Source organism: Thrips palmi, unplaced genomic scaffold, assembly GCF_012932325.1.
Source record: "Thrips palmi isolate BJ-2018 unplaced genomic scaffold, TpBJ-2018v1 HiC_scaffold_5, whole genome shotgun sequence".
Classification (NCBI taxonomy): Eukaryota; Metazoa; Arthropoda; class Insecta; order Thysanoptera; family Thripidae; genus Thrips; species Thrips palmi.
In genome coordinates, this window is record NW_023144632.1 from 9,775 (window position 1) to 31,076 (window position 21,302).

Here is a 21,302-nt window from a genome sequence, read left to right on the forward strand (position 1 = left end):
TTATGCGTTAAAACTTGACTGGCAAGCCGAATGTTCATGCCGGTTCATGATGTGATTGTTTTTCGATTTGATCATGTAAGAGCATGCTGTGTCAATTTTAAATCACCTGGGTCAAATAGTTTTGTTAAGGGGCTCAAACTGAAAAAATGTTACTTTACGGGTAATTTCGGACATACAAACGTCACGTCAGGGAGTTTTGGTATGCCCTGAACACTTCCAATTTCGCAGGGTTTGAGTGGTGTAAGCTGAAGAGCTCTTCTGAAAGTTAAAGATAATCCAATAACAACGATTTTCCCCCAATTGTTACAGCGGTTGCTTTGTAAACTTAAAATTTTCATAAAAATTGGGCAAAGCTACATCTTTAAATTTAGTTTTTTGTCTATTCCTACGTTAGTGTCAGCGACTGTTTTGTGATTAAATTTTTTTTCATGTGACATAGAGTTTGGGCTTGGCGAATGGCTGCATAGCTCGCCGGTACATTGAAAAGCAAAGCTTCCCACTGACCCCTGTATTTTCCCAACCCTACATAAGACACGACTACTTGCCCTTCATATGCATGTATGTGATCGTTTGTAATCTTGTAGAGGAGATTTAAGATACTTTCGCGTAATAAAGTATGGGCCCCAGTTGCCCAAGAAAGCTTATCGGTCAAAGATTAAAAAATAGAAGCGTTCTAAATGGCTCTACTATTCCACCTACTATTCCGAAATCGAACTACTTATGAGTGCAAAAACATGCCTTCAAATTATGTATGAATGACCACCCACCTTACCTTTTCATCTAAACCCTTACGAATTTCTCAATAATCATATTAGCACTTTAGAAAGAGACAGTGATCCATTTTGGGACGAAAATCAAAAGAAAAGACGTTTTTTCAGGGGTGTCCGAAATTACCCCAAAAAACGGGGTAATTTCGGACACTGCTTCAGACCCTCCACTGTAAACAATGTGAGGTGCAGATATTTGAAATAAGCGCGAAATCGAAAGTAAAGGTTGGTAGTAAATTTTTAAACCCCCAAGTCCATGACAGCACCACGACTTTCACAATTTCAAAAAAAACCCATCAAAAGTGTCCGAAGTTACCCCCTTTCACGGTACCTTGGGAACTATGAAGTTAGTTTTTTTACCACAGGAGGGTGCTGGCGCATTGTGAGGATAAACCCGAAATCAGGTAATTTTTTTCAGATGGACGCTAACTAGCAGTGTGGTATTTGTTACTAGAAATTTTAGTTGGGTTTCCCATTTTACTACACATTCTGGTAAATGGAGAATTTGGTTGCAGAGAAAATAGGTCATTCTTCAAAATCCCAAAGCTGCTCTAGCAAAGTGAAATCAATTACTTTGGAAGAGGAATTTCAAAAATGAAGTGGAATGAAGAGACTCATATGAGTACCCCCTTTTTTTTTTAATGTTGTGTGTGGGACGTCACTTATTCATTTTCAAATTTTTATCACTCCCCGATCTATGTAGGATGCGGAAGAGTCCTTTACTGCAAGAAAAAGTGTAGACAGTACAACAAAAGTACAACAGAAACTGTACAATAAAAGTACAACAGGGTTATAGAAAGTACAACGAGAATTGTACAAACCAAACGAGCCCTGGACTGCACAGCACTCCTCATGCCGGTTCCATTTTACTTTGTTCAACAATTGTTGTACTTAAAAAGTACACTAAATTCCTGATAAAAAATTGCCGAAATTTGTGTACTTTTTTGTGGTTATTTCCTGCAGTGATTTCCCTATCATCTCTTTATCAAGTGGACGCGAAGAGACCTCTTTCAATAGCGGAGGGTTCGCCTCATGAAAATGATTTTGGATGGTAACATCAAGGATTTCTCCAAAAACAGGGAAAGGGTAAAGACGTCACCTTACAGAAATTCCGCAGAAGAACATAGTAGCTTTTAAAAGTAAGTACTACCTGGTCACAATACTATTTTTTGATTACTACAAATTTTCAGAACAGTCAACAGTATTTATGTCTCCAAACGGAAGAGAAAATATTCTAGATATTATTGTTTTAAATAACAGGGTATCGGAATCAATCGGGAAACATCGGAGCGTCCCATGAGGGTCACAACCACTTCACAAGGACATCTCAGCAATCAAGTAGTGACTTTTTGGTTTTGGGAAGTGCAAAGCGCATCACTGCTTCAATTGCAAGGATGTACTGGGCTATTACCCCCTTTCCGCGCTCGGGCCCGTTCTACGGACCAGATCGCTCTTTTTCCACTCGGACCGGCCCCGACCGCGGTCGAATAAGACTCGTGATCAAGTCTCGTTCCATGCATTTTTCCTCAAGCTTGAACCCTCGGTCAGCCATTATAACGTGCCCCTTTTTCCAGTTCATCAACAAGTCCTTTTGTAGAACAAGCCCCTGTCTGATATTTTTCCCCTCATAAACATCACTGACATGAAAAAACACCACCATAACAGGACACTGAAAAACATACTTTTCCTCTTGTTGGCTGAGCGATAGCGAACCCCGTTACTCCAGTGGGGTTTAAAAAAGTTTTGTCTGTCTGTGTGTCCGTGTTCTGGTTGTGTACATATCCTCCTGAACGGCTCGGCCGATCTAACTGAGATTTTGCAGGCTTATTAGGTATGTTCTTGGCTGGGCACACGCGAAATTTCACTATCCTAGCTCAACTCATTCAGTCTTTATAGCCAAAAAAAAACACCTTAAAAACGGCGAAAAATCGAGTTTTCTGCAGGCGGATTACTTCTGTCTTGATGAAAGGGGCACGGCAAAACCAACGTCCGGGTTTCCCAGGCGCCCCTGAAAAACAGGGCATTTTTCCAGGGTGCACCGGGGAAACCCGGACGATGGTTTTCCCGTGGGGTTTTGGGGCTCCGCCCCCCAGCCCGACAAGTTAAGAAGTTTCAAGGGTCAAGATCGTTTTTCTGTAGATGAAGCGACTCTATCTAGAATGAAGGGGGGTCATCGAGTAAGAGTAACCGCCGATAGACAAGCCGCAATGCCGCCGAAGGCACTAGCGCCGCAGGCCAAGGTACCGTGAAAGGGGGGTAATTTCGGACCGGGGGTTAATTTCGGAAACTCTGCCCAGAAGCATGGCGATGACGCTCCCATCTAACGGCCAACTTGGAGGCTTGTCCCGTTGCGCGCATCGCTCGGCCACACTTAAAACCCTCGATCAATCACTGGAGCCAAATCAGGGGAAAACTTCAGGAGAAATAGTGGTTTTTGTATTTAACCATTTTACCAAAATTTAAACTTTATGCGTTAAAACTTGACTGGCAAGCCGAATGTTCATGCCGGTTCATGATGTGATTGTTTTTCGATTTGATCATGTAAGAGCATGCTGTGTCAATTTTAAATCACCTGGGTCAAATAGTTTTGTTAAGGGGCTCAAACTGAAAAAATGTTACTTTACGGGTAATTTCGGACATACAAACGTCACGTCAGGGAGTTTTGGTATGCCCTGAACACTTCCAATTTCGCAGGGTTTGAGTGGTGTAAGCTGAAGAGCTCTTCTGAAAGTTAAAGATAATCCAATAACAACGATTTTCCCCCAATTGTTACAGCGGTTGCTTTGTAAACTTAAAATTTTCATAAAAATTGGGCAAAGCTACATCTTAAATTTATTTTTATGTCTATTCCTACGTTAGTGTCAGCGACTGTTTTGTGTTTAAATTTTCTTTCATGTGACATAGATTTGGACTTGGCGAATGGCTGCATAGCTCGCCGGTACATTAAAATGCAAAGCTTCCCACTGACCCCTGTATTTTCCCAACCCTACATAAGACACGACTACTTGCCCTTCATATGCATGTATGTGATCGTTTGTAATCTTGTAGAGGAGATTTAAGATACTTTCGCGTAATAAAGTATGGGCCCCAGTTGCCCAAGAAAGCTTATCGGTCAAAGATTAAAAAATAGAAGCGTTCTAAATGGCTCTACTATTCCACCTACTATTCCGAAATCGAACTACTTATGAGTGCAAAAACATGCCTTCAAATTATGTATGAATGACCACCCACCTTACCTTTTCATCTAAACCCTTACGAATTTCTCAATAATCATATTAGCACTTTAGAAAGAGACAGTGATCCATTTTGGGACGAAAATCAAAAGAAAAGACGTTTTTTCAGGGGTGTCCGAAATTACCCCAAAAAACGGGGTAATTTCGGACACTGCTTCAGACCCTCCACTGTAAACAATGTGAGGTGCAGATATTTGAAATAAGCGCGAAATCGAAAGTAAAGGTTGGTAAAGTAATTTTTAAACCCCCAAGTCCATGACAGCACCACGACTTTCACAATTTCAAAAAAAACCCATCAAAAGTGTCCGAAGTTACCCCCTTTCACGGTACCTTGGGAACTATGAAGTTAGATTTTTACCACAGGAGGGTGCTGGCGCATTGTGAGGATAAACCCGAAATCAGGTAATTTTTTTCAGATGGACGCTAACTAGCAGTGTGGTATTTGTTACTAGAAATTTTAGTTGGGTTTCCCATTTTACTACACATTCTGGTAAATGGAGAATTTGGTTGCAGAGAAAATAGGTCATTCTTCAAAATCCCAAAGCTGCTCTAGCAAAGTGAAATCAATTACTTTGGAAGAGGAATTTCAAAAATGAAGTGGAATGAAGAGACTCATATGAGTACCCCCTTTTTTTTTTAATGTTGTGTGTGGGACGTCACTTATTCATTTTCAAATTTTTATCACTCCCCGATCTATGTAGGATGCGGAAGAGTCCTTTACTGCAAGAAAAAGTGTAGACAGTACAACAAAAGTACAACAGAAACTGTACAATAAAAGTACAACAGGGATTATAGAAAGTACAACGAGAATTGTACAAACCAAACGAGCCCTGGACTGCACAGCACTCCTCATGCCGGTTCCATTGTACTTTGTTCAACAATTGTTGTACTTAAAAAGTACACTAAATTCCTGATAAAAAATTTGCCGAAATTTGTGTACTTTTTTGTGGTTATTTCCTGCAGTGATTTCCCTATCATCTCTTTATCAAGTGGACGCGAAGAGACCTCTTTCAATAGCGGAGGGTTCGCCTCATGAAAATGATTTTGGATGGTAACATCAAGGATTTCTCCAAAAACAGGGAATGGGTAAAGACGTCACCTTACAGAAAATTCCGCAGAAGAACATAGTAGCTTTTAAAAGTAAGTACTACCTGGTCACAATACTATTTGTTGATTACTACAAATTTTCAGAACAGTCAACAGTATTTATGTCTCCAAACGGAAGAGAAAATATTCTAGATATTTATTGTTATAAATAACAGGGTATCGGAATCAAATCGGAGAAACATCGGAGCGTCCCATGAGGGTCACAACCACTTCACAAGGACATCTCAGCAATCAAGTAGTGACTTTTGGTTTCGGGAAGGTGCAAAGCGCATCACTGCTTCAATTGCAAAGGATGTACTGGGCCTGTCCTTTGATCAGTCTCGGATGAATTTCTTGAAAAAGCATGTATGGGGGCTGGACACTTGTAAAAGTGCTGCAATGAAAGGAGGATCCAGCCCGGAGGACACTGCAAGAAAAGTGTACAGCAACTACCTTAAAAATACATATATATACATTGAAGTTATACAGTTTGACTGTCGCCCCGGTTTTTGCTCCAATTGTTCCGACACTTCGCTAAAATCTCGGTTTTCAGTCCCGTATTTTAAATTCTACAGATATAAGTGATTTTGACTCATCATGGCATTTCAAGAATTGTAAGTATAAAACTGCATCAAGGTTCGTTTTGTAAGCGCTAAAGACGACTTTCAGAACGCTATTATTGTTCATTCCAGCGGGTCGTCGGCGTCCAGTCTAAAACGCAAGAAATTTGAACCATTCCAACCTCCATTCCCAGTGGACTATTTAATGTTCGATTCAGATTATGTGCCACTGAACTTTGAATTCCTGTCAAACATCATCGAAGAGGCGACTGAGTGCATTGAAAGCAAACATCAACCTCAGGCAAGGCGTAGGAAAGGAAAACGAGGCGCGCCTGTGAAGGCCCTACAGGCCAAGAGAATCAAAGTGAGTTTATTTGGTTCGAAGGTGACTGGGTTAAGTTAGTGTATTGATTGGTCCGTCGGTATCTGTGAACAAGTTGTTGTCAAGAGTACAAATCGCAAAGTGTCGGAGCGTCGTAGAGGTTATGTCCACTTCCCGCTCGACCTGTGCCTAAACCATGTTCTTATCCTTGTCTTTTTTAGCGGCTGCTCACAACATTGGGGCATGACTGGCCGTGGCCTAAAATTAACAGTGCAGATGAAAGAGGCATGCGAATGTTGGCCTACGTTCAACTTAAACTGGCTGAAAACCCGTTGTGGAAAGCGGTGGACCTTGAAACTGAATTCAGCGTGGAGGTGTCCCCTTTGGGTTTTAAAGAACGCGTTTGTCAACTGGCCTAGGGTTTGAGGACTTCATTCAATTGCCACAAGGTACGTTTTAAACGAGCTTTTAGCTCACCTGTGCGGTCCTGTTTTTGAGATAACTTACCTGGCTGTCATTCACCTATTTTGCAGCTGGAGATAATTTCCCGGCCCTCATATTTCAGAATCCTGACACCGGTGACAAGGATAACATGCAGGGACGACACAGTGAAAAACAAACGAAGGGCAAAATCATGGCGAAGACCACAGTAACATAGAGGATAGGGAAGAGGATGATTCTTCCAGAAGCAAAGAAGGGTCAGACAGCAGTAGTGAAGAAGACTCTGAAGAGGAACATGACATTTTCCAGGGAACAATAAATGTGCCAAAAGCATTTGAAAGGCTGTTGTCACTCCCCTATGAGGAAGTTCCTACGCGTAAGTACCATGCTGTTCAATACAAGTGCTGACATAACTGCTTGCCCTGATTTTAACTTATTTTTAACTGAATACTTTTAACTCAAACAGCTCCTGAAGTGTCTAAAGTCCTAATTAGCCTTTACATAGAATCCAAGGAAAGAAATTTTCGTCCAGGACTAGATGTAAAGGAGAAGTTCCGCGCACAATGTTGGACATGCCTTAGGCCCTTGAGTGCATCTAGGAAACGCCCTGGTCTGCCATCTATTCAACCATGGTGCCATGAACCCACTTCTTACAAAGACCGCCAGCGAACGTGGGTTGGGCAGGCGTCATGCAAAGGCTGCTATATGATACGGGCAAAAGATTTATTTTGTTGCTTTAACTTTATGAACGAGGAAGAAAGGACTTTTGTAATGAGATTGCTTGGGCCGTATGACATCATTTTAGTTGACCTTGGAAAACAGGGACGAAAGTACAAAGATAAATTAAGAGTGGACTACACTCCTCTTAGACTAACATTACCAAGATTAGAAACATTTATGGTAAGTTTACAGCGTGCGGAAGTTATGAGTTAACATATGACGGTTTTGAAAATACCTGTAAACAATTTTAAAGTATCTCTGTTGGTTTGGTTTCTTCCAGAACACTTTAGGTGAGGGTGGTCACATGACAACCACATGGACCGGTGAAACCATTCAGCGACACCTCAAAAGATGCGTCGTCTGTGAAAAAGAAGTAAGCCAACAAGAAGGAATAGTCAAGCATTCACGATCACACCTTAGGATAGAGCCCTCAAACGGCAGGCCCAACGGTCAGCTGAGAACACGGGCTCAGAACAGCTCCTAAGAAAAGGGCCGGTACAACAGGCCGACCCAGTGGCCATCGCCGTCCCGTAGGCCCCAAAAAATTCAAGCCTAGGTCTTCGAGACCTTTTCAGATCGGGTCGGCCGCTCTCTGGGCCCCGAAGTTCGGTCTTGTTACTCTCCTGGTCACCCGGGTCGGCGCGGGTGGTCTCCAGGCCGCGCTGGCCCTGCTTGGACAGCTTGGCCTGTGCGACCTGACCGACCTCTTGTTCACGCCTACGGCCACCTGGACCGCGACGCCGATGGCTTGGCCTGGCCGGCCCCCCTGCTCGCCTGCCGGGGCCGGCCGGCCGCGTCCGGGGCTGGGCCCGGCGGGCGGGGGTGGCGCGCGCGCGCTCGGCGTCGGTGATCGCTCAGCTGCTAGGATAGGGACAGTCCGAAAAGCGGACAGCATTTCTTCTGCTTGTACTCGTATTTACGGCGCGTTTCCCCCCTCGTTTGGCCTCATTAATCTTGAGCCAAAAAAGCAAATTTTTAGCGAGAGGAAACGGAAGGTGAGGAAAAGGGGAAGACAGAAATTGCGGAGACGAGGGAAGTGTTGTGTATTGGCGTTCGAGTCAGCTGACAGTCCAGGCGCAGGCAGCCAGAGCCAGCCTAGCCAGGCAGGCAGGCAGGCGCAGCCAACAGCCAAGCCGTGCTGAGCGAGCCGTTGCGTGGAGACAGATCTCGGCTCAGTTGTTGAACGCTGCGACAGTGCGACAGTGCGACAGTGCGACACACAACCGTGACTGACTTCGTCGTAGTGGTGCGCGGCGCGGTGCAGTGCGTGAGGCGTGTGTGTAGTGTAAATAATGAACAATGACGGCGGTGGTGACAGCGCAGACGACGAAGTGCACCAAAACCGAGGCGGAGGCGGTGGACGACGAGGTGCAGGTGGGCGTGGGCGCGGGCGCCACGGCCGTGGCCAAGCCCAAGATGCCAACGCTCCGCCGCAGCAGCAAGCAAGTCGTCGTCGCAAGAACAAGCAGGACAATCGTGGCCGAGGCAGTGGTGGTGGTGCTACACGTGCTGGTGCAGGTCCAAGCCGCGGCGGACGCGCAGCGGGGGGCTCGGGGAGCTCCCGCTCCCGGACGGGAAGTGAGGTGGGCAGCGAGGGCAGTGAGGATGCAGGTAATTCCGTATTTGATTTACTATCACTGTATGATTTTGACCCGTCTTGGTACAAAGCTAGTCTTTTCCGACGCCGTGAGGAGTGGAGGAGGAGGGGGCAGGGAGGGGAGGAGGAAGCCCAGAACGCACGCGCGCTCGATTGGCTGCCTACGTCCACGGCGCGCTTCATTGGTTGCCTGCTTTCCCGGCGCCCCTCAGGAGTTACTTCTGTTTTGCTCATCGCAGCTAGCTGATTAGTAGGGCTTTGTCCCGTTCGTCCGGGCATATTTTTATGAAATCGGGGTAGTCTAAAGTTGCCAATTCATATGTTGTTGTTTTTTATGTGGGAGCACTGGTTGCCAACGAACGTGACGTCACATTCCTTTTCACGTGAAGTCGGCGATGTAGTTTGAGCGTGACAAACGGTGAAAATTTACCGTCAAACGAATGTAATATACCGCACCGCTTTGTCCCATTCTTTCGGATGTGATACGAAATCTGAAGGCGAACTGTCACATTTAAACGAATGTGACACACAGTAGCCATTGATGACATATGTCGTGTCATATGTCACAATGTAACAACTATGTATTGTCACGTTCGTTTGAATGTGACTCAGGCGCAGATCCAGAGACGGGTTCAGAAGGGGGCGATGTCGCAAAAGTTGCCTACTTTCAGGGGCAAAGTGTTACTTATTGCGATGTGACACGCTCTCCCTTCGGACACGCCATGAGGTCACGTTCGTTTGGATGTGACGATGCGGGCATGTCACATTCAAACGAACGTGACATCATATGTGTGTCACATTCGTGTGGTTGTGACACGACATATGTCAATGGGTACCAAATGTCACATTCGTTTTAACGTGACAGCAGGCCCGGACTGGCCCGGGCCGCGGGCGGGGTCGCGATCGCGCCCGGGGCCTCGCGCGAAGCGCGGGGCCTTTCGGCCGCGGGCTACGGGGCCTTTTCGCCGCGGGGCCTTCTTGGCCGCGGCAAAGTCGCGGTCATTTACTATTTACGTACTTAAATCGCGAGGGCAACCACTTGAAAATTTTTTTGTTCATAGGATTCTTTAAAAGTAGGGATTCCGTGAGGATTTCTCAAAATTTCGCGTCAAAATTATGCCGGATTCCGCGAGATTTTGATGGTATTTCGCGAGATTTTACCAGATTTCGAAGGGATTTCTTGAAATTTCTACCGATGTTAAGGAAGATTTCGCCGATAAGTGCACTCAGGATTTCGCGAGTGGTTGGCCCTCAAATACAATTGTTTCTGTTTCAAAAAACGTTGTTTATTTCATTCTCAATTTAAAACAATGGACGCACATCGGAAAAGGGGGGCCCTTTTCGCCTGCTGATTTCGTATCACACCCGAAGGAATGTGACAAAGCGGTGCCGTATGTCATATTCGTTTGAGTATGAATTTTAACTGCCACGTTCAAACTACTGACACCGCAGTTTTCGCGTGCAAACGAATGTGATGTCACATTTTTTGGCTACCAGTGTAGGGTGACACATTTGTTTGACTGCAAATTTTCACCGTTTTTCACGCTCAAACTGCCATTGCAGTTTTCCCCTGCAAACAAATGTGATGTCACAATCGTTGGCTTCCAGTGAGGAAGGAGACAGACGGTCGCGGGGCTGGCCACTTTGTCTCTAGATGGGTCAAAATCGTATTATCTTATATTGAATGCTGTTTATCTTATATGGAATTATCCAGGTGGAGACGTAGCGGCCAGGAAGAAGGCATGTGCAGCCCTTTATGATGAAACAAAAAAGAAACTTGAGTCAAGAGAGTACACTCTCGGAATCAGGGCGGGCTGGGAAGGAGTGTGGACCAAGTTCTTTGTTGTGCTAGATCAAGATGGTGAAGAGACGGGAGTGAGCGCTTGCAAGTTGTGCCAAAAGCTTTATAAATTTGGTGGACTGAATGGAACGTCAGGCATGACTAAACACATCAACAAGTGCATTCCAAGTAAACGCCTTGCTCCCACTGCTGCGGCTAAAGAGCGCGCCAAGAAAGCTGTTACTCAATGGGTTGCGGAAACCATGAAGGCCCATGAGGTGGTGGAGAACCCCGCCTTTATTGACATGGTTGAGACTCTTGTGGATATTGGACATTCCAGTGGCCCAGTCGATGGCAAAGAACTTATACCTAGCGCCAAAACTTTGTCTAGAAATATTCATAAAGAGGCTGAAAAACTACGTAACGAGAAATTGCCTTCTATTAAGAAAGCTATGCTTGAGGGCGGGGCTGGTGTTTGCACTGATCTTTGGACCGAGAGGTACTCCCGCCGGCATTACTTGGCTGTGACAGTGTCATACATGGAAGTTCTACAGAACCCTGATCGTTGGTCCAACGAGACAGTTTTTTTATTCATTGTCGAGTTTGAAGAAAAGGAAACTGCCGAAGAAATTAAGGCAAAACTCAAATCTAAATTTGAGGGGCTGGGCATAACTTCTGACTGCATTAAAAATGTTACATTCATCACCGATAATGGCAGCAACGTGAAGAAGGCAGTAGAGGAGTGGGCTCGGAATTACTGCATTGCCCATGCATTAAATTTGGTTTTGAGAAATGGGCTGGAAATTTCATACCATAATTTGATTGGCAAGGTGGTCAGTACATGCCCAGAAGTTCTGGAAATTATTGAGCAATGTGATGAAGCTTCCAGGCATATAAAGGGATTGGGGAAGAAGACGCTGGACAAGCGCTTCCACCACCTCAAGCAAGGGCTTCAGCTTTCGAACAAAACCATCAATGCCTACGCCATGATGCTGTTGAGCGTTAGGACGCATTTCGAAAAGGTAATTTCGGCGCTGATTTCTTCTAGACTTCTTTAGTAGGGTTTCAACACTGAAAATTTTCTGGACTCACAACTTGTCTTTTTCATGCTAACAGGTGCAGGAGTGCTTGGAAAGCCTGGACATGGAGCGCATTGGCTGTGGCCCGGAGGATCTGGATGACATCATCGCCTTCCTAGCACCGCTAGATTACAGTAGTGGTGCGCGGGAGAAGTCGTCCTCTGTCACTACAGACAAGTGGCCTGAGCTCATCCAGCACTGCTCAGAAACTGAAGATGACACTGCGGCAGTGAAGAAATTAAAGGACAATTTGCGCAAAGAGCTACAGGTTTTGAATATTGTCATGCTAGTCAATAAGTGCAAGAAGCTGGTAACTTTCTTAAAGACAAGTGGCTTGGACACATCTATTCCCGGCCAACTCAAACAAGAGTTTGAAGTCAGGTGGAATACCCACATTGACTTAATCTCTTCAATTGACTTAAATTGGTTTGAGGTACGTGGTGTATTTATTTTAAATTATGCATAATTCATATTCTATTATTAAATTTTAAAAAGTAAGTGAATTCTTTTTTTTAGATTGAGCGAGTACTGAGGGAAGCCGGCCATGAGAAGAAGTTAGAGGGAATTAACCGTGACCATCTGCAATTGCTGATCAAATTCTGGACTCCGTTCAAAACGGAGACAAAGAAATTGGAAGGGGAGGATTACCCCACCCTGCCTCTTGCTTGCCTGGCCATACACCACTTGCAGAAGCACTGCCAGAAGCCTCTCAGAGTTGCGACCCTGAGGTAAAGTATTATTATTATTATTATTATTATTATTATTATTATTATTATTATTATTATTATTATTATTATTATTATTATTATTATTATTATAGTGAGGATTTTACGGAAGAGGTGTACGAAGAGGAGACTGCAGAATTCAGGCAGTTGCGTCTGAATACAGCAGAGCTCCTGAGTACTATTCCCGTGCTTAACATGTCGCACAAACTGGCCCTATTCCTGCATCCCAAGTACAGGGAGTTAAAGATATTCTCTGCGGAAGAACGAAACGAGGTAAGGATAAATTGTAAAAAAGGTCTGGGGCCTAAGTAAACGTATGAGTTTCTTTCCTCAATTCTAATTAACTTTGACATCGTTTTGTAGGTACTCTGCGCTGTCAGGGAGCTCGTAGAGGTTCAGAATTCAGCAGGAGGGCAAGAAGAGGTTGCCCAGACCCCTAATCCTCGTAAACGAAGCCGTCTGGAGGAGGGGTATGAGGAGTACGACGAGGAGTGGGCATCCGGCGGCATGGACGACACGACAACCGGACACGATGAAGTACTACTCTATGTTCAGACAGCTACCTCCATACCAACAGTGGAGACACTTGTCGAGTGGTGGCGCACAAAGGTACCAACCAAAATTAACAATACCTAATAATAAGCTTTAATTTTGGTTAAAATACACGAAATTCCGTTGCACAGTATTTGTACGTAGTCTCAAACAAAGTTGCGCATGCGTGCTTTTTGTACAAATTTGTACGAAATTTAACATTAATTTGAGCGATTTCGAGCTCAAATTCGTACGAAAAATTTCGCATTCACAACATTGTGTGAGGCCACATACAAAATTGTGCAAATACATTGACTGTGAACCTTTTTTTCAGGGAACTGCTTTCCCTCGTCTCCAGCAGGTAGCGAAGAGAATATTGGCTATTCCAGCTTCTAGTGCTATTGTCGAGCGTCTTTTCAGCAATGCCGGTTTTATTGTCAATATTCGCCGAACAAGTTTGAATTCATCGACTCTTGATGCCCATGTTTTCCTTCACAAGTACTTCAAAGCTGCCAGAAAAAGAAAAATGGAGGAAAGTTAAGAATGGTGCCGTTTTGTAAAGTTTTAAGTACACGTGTAATATGTACTGCTATGTATCTGTTTATCTAGATATATAAGATAAATTTATAAAAATAAACTGATTTTTGTTAAATGCTCGTCCTCGTACCCACGGCCGTCCAAATACTCTTGCTCCCTCACACATTTCTGAACCCTCCCTTCGGGCCAATAAGTAGCCAGCCAGCCGGCTTCACTCGGCCTTAACAGATCCAGAACAACCTGCTCTGCAAACGCCCTGCAGGCAGGCAGCCGCGTTACCACGCGTGTTGTGCGGGCTAGCCGAGCCGCTAGGCGCTCGCGCTCGATTAATGACGGGTACGGGGCGCGGCGGGGCCGGCGGCGGTGGTGACGGGGTGAGTGGCGGGCGGGGGCGGGCGGGGTGGGTCTGAGGGGTACAGTGGGGGAGTGAAATGGGTTGGATTGGATAGATACCGTAGGCGCAATTGAGCAAAGAATTGTGATTTACTCCCCCGGGCTTCGGACTTGCCGCCCGCAAGGTCTTCCCGCGCCCGCCCACGCCCGTCATTCCCCCCCCCCCCTTTGCATCATTTCAGTTTGGGCCAAATTCATCTCACGACTCCATGACAGGCGGGCAGGCCAGTCTTAGGACGGCCAGGCCAGGCAGGCCAGTCTTTGCACGGCCAGGCCAGGCAGACCAGTCTTTGGCCAGCTGGGCCAGCCCTTGGCCGGCTTGGCCGGCCGGGCCCACAGTGGAGCGAAACGCCAAAAAATGCGACATCGTGCGACATAGAATCATTTTCCGATCTGTCAGCTTTTTTCACGGCATATGGTCATTTCATGATGTTATCTAGTAAAAGAAATGATTTTCTAGTATTGGCTAGGCTTATAGAGCTAAAAATCGCGAAAAACACGGAAATTTTGTACCAAAATCTGCCATTTTTTACACTTTTTTTGTCCGTTACACTGACATTTTTTCGATTCTGCAACTTTTCTCAATAGATTCTGAAAGCTAAGGACAAGGCCTACAACTTTTGTTATGGTCGCAACGCTGTAGCGAGGTCGGCCATTCGACTTTTTTAGCCTCAAAGGTTTTTCCTTTAATAGACTTCATTGGAAATTTATTCCTTTTTTGACAAATTAAGGTTTTTTTGTGCCCTTGAGGTCTGTGTTGCCTCGTAACATCTATTTTCGGTTCTTATAAACTCGATTGGATGAATTGAAACTGGTTGGGATGTAAAGCGGACTGCAGGGGCACAAAAATACCCAAAATTGTCAAAATAGGAATAAATTTCCAATGAAATTTATTAAAGAAAAAAACCCTTTTAGGCCAAAAAAGTCGAATGGCCGACCTCGCTACAGCGTTGCAACCATAACAAAAGTTGTAGGCCTTGTCCTTAGCTTTCAGAATCTGTTGAGAAAAATTGCAGAATCGGAAAAATGTCAGTTTTACGGGCAAAAAAAGTGTAAAAAATGGCAAATTTTTGGGACAAAATTTTCATGTTTTTCGCGATTTTTAGCTCTACAAGCCTAGCCAATACTAGGAAATCATTTCTTTAACTAGATAACATCATGAAATGACCATATGCCGTGAAAAAAGCTGACAGATAGGAAAATGATTCTATGTCGCACGATGTCGCATTTTTGGCGTTTCGCTCCACTGTGGGGCCGTGGCTCGGGCCCGTCAGGTCGTTTTCTGCCCGCGCAGGCCGCATGGGTCGAGAATATGAAGGTATGGTCAGCGCGGACCAGCCGCCGGGCCGTGGACCAGCCCGACCTGCAGGTTTATCGGCTCACCTTGCCGACCATACTTTTGAGAAGATTGGTCTGGTTGGTCCATCGCATAAGTGCACAGGTCGCGTGGGTCACACGTTTTCATACTTTGGTCAGGCCGGTCGGGCCACGCGTTAATTTAGATTTTTCCCGTCTGGCCCGTTTGGCCTGCCGTTTGACGGGCTCTACCTTAGGACCCACCCTAACATCATGAGTATCTGCGAACTTCTTCAAGCCAATGCTAGATTTCTGACCAGAAACGAGCAGAGTGTCCTGTCTGCAACTCCAAGCATTGGACTCAGAATATTCCTCAATCTAACTGGGTTTTTAAGGATTTCAGATAACTTAGTAGTCAGTAGTTTTTGAAAAAGGAGCTGCACTCCAATTTGACTGTACTTTTTGAATCTTTCAATTTATGTAAAAAGAATATATAGAATTTAATGAAAATCTTATGAGTTTTTAAAAGGAGCTGGAATCCAAATTGTCTGTACAGTCTTGAATATTTAAATTTATGTAAAGAGAAAATTTATATATAAATTAAAACATTATGTGTCTAACGACGTACCACTGACCCTCTCAACCTTTATTTGCCAACCCTTTGGCCCTTCACTACAGGGTGGCCCATCGACCCCGTCGGCTTTGGAAGGTAGGCCACCCATTCGACACACTCGCAGGGAGTAGCGAGGACGTCCCCCACTCCCCCCACTCCGTACTGTCCAGTGGCACGCATGCTCGCGCAGCCCCCCCTCCCCTGTTGGGTCCACGGCTGGTCAAGAGGGAATGTCGCGAGGGATGTCGCGGGTCAACATTTAATGAATGAAAAACAAAGGATGTTTGTGCCTTTTAATAACAAAAATTAAATCTCTGTGTCAACAAAAATTAAAAAGGAAATAACAGCTTCTAAAAAGAAAAAGACAGCACTGTAACGGGCCGCTTGGAACCTTCTCACTTGTAAAACAAATGCTGGACGGTTTGGCCATTTTGGCCGATGCACTGGTTGGCCCTCTCAATGGTGTTGAGGTGAACCCGACGCAGCATACCGGGCGTAATGCCCCGGAACGCGTTCTCGATTCGGTCCCGCAGTTCCTCCACAGTGCCCAGCCTCGTCTCGTACACCCTGCCCTTGACATGGCCCCAGAGGACAAAGTCAAGGGGTGTCAGATCGGGCGATCTTGGAGGCCACGCGACTGGCCCGCCTCGGCCAATCCAGCGGTTCTGATAAACCTACGGCAAAAATAAAAGCGGTGAATGCAAGAAGGAATAAGGAAAAAAAAAACAAGCGTAAAGTTGTTTTTGTTCCATTTGGTAAGATTACCGAATTCAGGTGATTCCGCACTACTAAAGCCCAGTGTGGAGGGGCCCCATCCTGTTGGTACCAGTGATTCAGGCGCACACGGCACTTCATCAAAGAGGACACCCAAATCATTTTCCAAAAAATTCAGGTAGCCTGGTCCGTTCAGTCTTCCTTCAAAGAAATGGGGTCCAATCACATGGTCACCGAGTAAGGGAGGGTGGGGCAGTTTGAAACAGGGGCAGTTTGAAACAGATGCTCATATTTATCATAAGGAGGGTGTGAAAACAAAATCTAAATGGTACCCGACTTTCATTTTTTGGACTTATTCGGTTTGCAATCCACAAGGCCGTGACCGGAGTGGTGTGGGTTGAGTAAAGAGTCGGTGAAATTCAACCACCCCCAGAAACAGGTAAAACTTAAATTTCGGGACCCAGGATCTTTCCGTCTGCGGTCTCTCAGTAATCAATTACCCGTAAACTAATGACTTGATCACGAACTGTAGTCCTTTACGAATGTTTACCATTTGGAGATTTCATCATAACATAACCTATAAAGAGAATATGACTAAATGTTTGGATGAGTGTACTAAGGGGCAGTTTGAAACAATCTTGCATGGGGCAGTTTGAAACAAGAGATTTGTTGTTTCAAAGTGCCCCGTGAGTCAGAGTTCAGACGGGTATTGATTTCTGAGTAAAGTTTTCTTGTAAGAAATTGTTGTTATTCATCAATGAATTTGAGCTATGTTTTCACTGACACTGTTTTCGTTTTTCAGCCATGGCCCGCACTTATAAAAGAAAAACTAACCGTGCGGTTGCTTCTCCATCCAAGCTTAAAAGAGGACTTGAACTAGTAAGAAATGGGAAAAGTCTAAGAGCTGCTGCTGCGGAGTGTGGTCTGAACTATAAATGTTTGATGAGAATGCACAAACAAACAAAACAAGATGAAAACCTTGAAAATATTCCCAAACTATCACAAGCATCCAGAGCAATCTTCTCAGAAGAACAAGAGCAAGCCATAGCTTCCTATTGTCAGGAAATGACATTGATTGGCTACGGTCTTTCTACATTCATGGTGAGAGAACTGGCCTATTAGACTGCTGCTCTTAACCATATCAAAGTGCCAATTACATGGGAAACAAAAAAATCGCTGGACTTGAATTGTTTCACGGTAAGATTTTTACCCGTGTAAATATTTTCTGATTTTCTGATTTCCTGTTACTAATTTTTCGTGTTTTTCAGGCTTCATGGAGAGACATCCGGAGCTATCAATCAGAACCCCAGAGGCATGCAGTATTGCTCGGGCTGCAGCATTTAACAAGCACAGTGTTAATACATTTTATGATAAGCTTGAAGAGTGTCTGAGACGTCATCCCTCCTTTGCGGATTGTTCTAGAGTTGGTAATCTAGATGAAACCTCAACAAGCACTGTCCAAAATATGCGGAAGATAGTCAGCCCTAAAGGAGTAAAGCAAGTACACAAGATGAAATCATCTGAACGTGGCGTATCTGTCACTACATGCTGCATAGTTACTGCCTTTGGAACAATAGTCCCTCCTGTCATGATTTTCTCGAGGAAAAAATTTGTGAGTAATATGTTTTTGAACGCTTTTCCTGGCACTCTTGGTTTAGCCAATGAAAATGGGTACATGACTAAAGACACTTTTGTATCTGTTATCCGCCATCTAATTAAGCATACAGCAGCATCAAAAGAAAATCCGTTCCTTTTGTTAGTGGATAACGTAGAAACTCATCTCAGCGTAGAGGCTTTAAATGTTGCTAAAGATAATGGTTTCACTTTGTTAACTTTCCCCCCGCACTGCACCCATAAGCTCCAGCCCCTTGATTTGTCTCTGTTTGGGCCATTTAACACCCATTATGATAGTGCATTGAACTCATGGTTGCTTCAACACCCAGGACAAGCAGTCACAATTTACCATGTAGCGGGTTTTGTGAGGACAGCTTTGAGTAAGGCGGGGACAGTTGAGAACATTGTATCTGGATTTACAAAGGCAGGAATATTTCCCTTTAACCGTAATTTATTTTCTGATGCAGACTTTTCTATGTCCTCTGTAACAGAAAAGCCAGACCCCAACAGTATAATTGAAGTTGTGAAAATTGTACCCGTTGATGAACCTTCAACAAGCTCACCCGATGAAATTGTTGACTGGGCGGAAGCGAAGCCCGTTACTCCAGTGGGGTTGAAAAGTTTTGTCTGTCTGTTTGTCTGTCAGTCTGTCTGCGTGCGTGTGTGTGTGTGTGCACTACTCCTCCTGAACGGCTCGGCCGATCTGGCTGATATTTTGCAGGGTCATTAGGTAGGTATGTCCTTGGCTCGCCACACACCAAAATGCAGCTTTCTATCTCAATCCATTCGGTCATATAAGCCAAAAAACACTTCAAAAACGACAGAAAAAAGACAACTTTTTTGGTACTTTCAACTTTTTGACAAGTTTCATATCGTTTCATATGTTTTTGAGGCTGCTGATGACGAAAATAGAACCCGTTCGGGCCACCGACCGAAAGTTAAATCCCATTGGTGTAGATTTTGATGACCAAATACCATTTTTTGAGGGGATCACGACCATCTCTACGGCCTGCCTAGGGAAGCAGCCTGCCGGAGGCAGGTTAGCGCCGCAGGCCAAGGTAGGTGAATACACCAGGCGTGGATGGTCGAAACTGGCGCAGCATCGCGAAGCCTGTTTCGACCAGACACGGTCTGGCGTACACCTACCTTGTAAATGTTATTGATTTAGAAATTAGTGTCCCTGAAACAGCACCTTCAAGGAAAAGAAAGCGTTTGCCAAAGGAAAAGGCACGCAAATACAATTCAAATGGACCTGAAAAGCCTGGCCCCAGTCGTGATGTTGAAGCACTTACTTCTGCTCCTCCAACAAATCCAACGGCAAACCCATCTACTGGCAGTGAAAGGCAGATTCAAGAAACAGTCGCAAGTGCCAGCCCCTCTTTCATCTCTCCAAAAGAGTTCAGAGGTTTGCCCAAGTTCAATGAATCTGACATCACTGCTCCTAAACGCAAACCTAGAAGAAAAGGAAAGTGCTTTCTCCCTACAGACACTCCTGAAAAAATTGAAATAGAGGAGAGACAGAAAGCTAGAGACGAGCAAATGAGAAAGACTGAAGAAAATAAAAAGAAGAGAGCGGCAAAAAAGCTTCTGGCAGAGGTAGAAAAAATGAAGAAAGCTACGGCCAAAAGAGTTTTAAATTTTTGATGAAGTGATCCGGATGGGGAGTTGGAAACAGTTGAGACTCCGGCTGTAAAGAAAAGAGAGCTACTCGACACTCCCTATCTAAAGTCGCTTATCTTGTCCCGGTGCTGCTTAAACTAGCGCATCTGACCCGCCCGCGGCTCACATCCGCTCATCTGCCGCCACCCTGACTCACAACCGCGTATCTGTAGTCCGCCCTACTCAGAACAGCGCATCTGCACAGGGCGTCGCAGAAAGTCGCTTAAGTGAAAAACCCGTGCTTTTCACGAGACAATGTTGAATATTTGGGCGTTCAAATCAATTAAATGGCTGATCTGTTGGTTTTGGCCTTGATGTCATCGTGTTCCCTGGTGTTTTATTAACTAGTCGAGTCGTTCACAAGGCACTGTTGTTCATGAAATGAAGGCAGGACGTAAAAAGAAAAGTGAGTATGTCACATGCAATAGGAAACAGTTTTTATTACAACATTTCCAAACGATTTAGTCCTGACTTTTGTTTGTAAATCAAACTTCCCATCATTGTCTTTAATTCCAGGATGTTATTTAGATGTGGGGAGGTACTTGTGACTCTGGTCGTAGTTCATAACCTGCTCCAGTTTGGAGAGTTTTTTTCCAATTTTACTTGCAAATGGATTGACATTATCTAAGGTATGTTTTTAAGTTTGGAATTTTGACTGATTTTTTAAAATTATTTTGTGGCTTTCCTGTCGGTATATCTTTACTTTGCCATGTCCATACTTCTGTTCTTGTTTACGTTGTGTAGTTCTTTGTGGAACATTTGCAACATCTGTTCTTTTCTCTTTTATCAAGTAACTGACTTTTATGTGGGCTTTTATTTTTAGCTTTCATTTGAATAGGTCTTGTTTAGTACACTCCACTTGTTCAAATCTACACTTAAATGATTGTTGTGGTAAATTCCGTTCCATACCGTAGATGTAGATTTACTTTATTTTCCAGGTATCGATGTTCTGTTCCTGTGCAACAAGGTGACCATTGGGTCTTTAAGTGGACTTCTGTGTTTTGCAAGGTATTGTATTACTGGTTTCCTACTGCTAATTATCCTGTCTGCAAGGTCTGCATTAATTATTGTGTTTCTTTATTACAGAAGCAATTCCCTCTTCCCCTTTGAGTGCATCACAAGCATTACATTTGTTTTAAAATTTTCATTCAAGTCAGTGAGTGTATTGTTCAGTGTGCATCGATAGTTGTTATTTTGATGTATCATGGTTTTGTGTCTAAATGGTTTCATATAATTTGTTAAGGATTTGGTATGTTTTAAATAAAGATTTTATTTGGTCACCATCAATCTTCTTTGTTCATTTAAATAAAAATAATAAAATCAGCCTTTGAGCTTATCAGTCATGAGAATTACAATTAGTTAAACTTACGGTGTGGAAACAACTTTCTTGAAACATTAGAAGAAATTTTGTTTCAAACAACAAACAAGAACACAAACTAAAAGTAGAAGCTTGGATCGTAAGTAACTTAATTAAAATGTTTTTTTCTTAAAACATTAACATACAAAATCACAGGTCAAATGATAAAAAAAAAGACTAGCCAGCTGACAAACATGATGTCAACTCCAAATGCTTTAACTAATTAAACAATACAGAAAGAATCTTATATTAACTAGAGAAAGAGTAAAATTCTTTGG

General features: G+C 44.1%; 2 protein-coding genes and 1 long non-coding RNA gene across 4 annotated transcripts; 2 read left to right on the top strand and 1 right to left on the bottom strand.

Annotated features, from left to right (window-relative positions):
• Positions 1 to 15,959: 15,959 nt before the first annotated feature.
• Positions 15,960 to 17,930, bottom strand: LOC117650829. The gene is made up of 2 exons (XM_034394432.1): positions 16,446 to 17,930; positions 15,960 to 16,354 (listed from the first exon to the last, which is right to left on the bottom strand). The coding sequence occupies exons 1-2, from the start codon at positions 16,554 to 16,556 to the stop codon at positions 16,076 to 16,078; spliced, it is 390 nt and encodes a 129-aa protein (XP_034250323.1). The 5' UTR covers positions 16,557 to 17,930; the 3' UTR covers positions 15,960 to 16,075.
• On the top strand, positions 17,552 to 18,496 carry LOC117650681. The gene is made up of 3 exons (XM_034394260.1): positions 17,552 to 17,591; positions 17,663 to 18,372; positions 18,476 to 18,496. The coding sequence occupies exons 1-3, from the start codon at positions 17,552 to 17,554 to the stop codon at positions 18,494 to 18,496; spliced, it is 771 nt and encodes a 256-aa protein (XP_034250151.1).
• A 370-nt stretch (positions 18,497 to 18,866) lies between these two features.
• LOC117650830 lies at positions 18,867 to 21,087 on the top strand. 2 transcript variants are annotated; one of them, XR_004588064.1, is made up of 4 exons: positions 18,867 to 20,073; positions 20,184 to 20,296; positions 20,606 to 20,675; positions 20,754 to 21,087. It is a non-coding gene; the product is annotated as an uncharacterized LOC117650830 (long non-coding RNA). The 2 variants fall into 2 exon arrangements; XR_004588063.1 differs by having other exon boundaries at positions 18,867 to 20,296.
• The last annotated feature ends 215 nt before the right edge of the window (positions 21,088 to 21,302 follow it).

Excerpts from the sequence above, each read along its gene's own strand:
- LOC117650829 (XM_034394432.1), bottom strand. The coding sequence starts at position 16,556 with ATGATTTGGGTGTCCTCTTTGATGAAGTGCCGTGTGCGCCTGAATCAC. Across the intron at positions 16,355-16,445 it reads TGCGGAATCACCTGAATTCG|GTTTATCAGAACCGCTGGAT; the intron begins GTAATCTTACCA and ends TTTTTGCCGTAG.
- LOC117650681 (XM_034394260.1), top strand. The coding sequence starts at position 17,552 with ATGGGAAACAAAAAAATCGCTGGACTTGAATTGTTTCACG. Across the intron at positions 17,592-17,662 it reads TGGACTTGAATTGTTTCACG|GCTTCATGGAGAGACATCCG; the intron begins GTAAGATTTTTA and ends CGTGTTTTTCAG. Across the intron at positions 18,373-18,475 it reads TTTACCATGTAGCGGGTTTT|ACTTTTCTATGTCCTCTGTA; the intron begins GTGAGGACAGCT and ends TTTCTGATGCAG.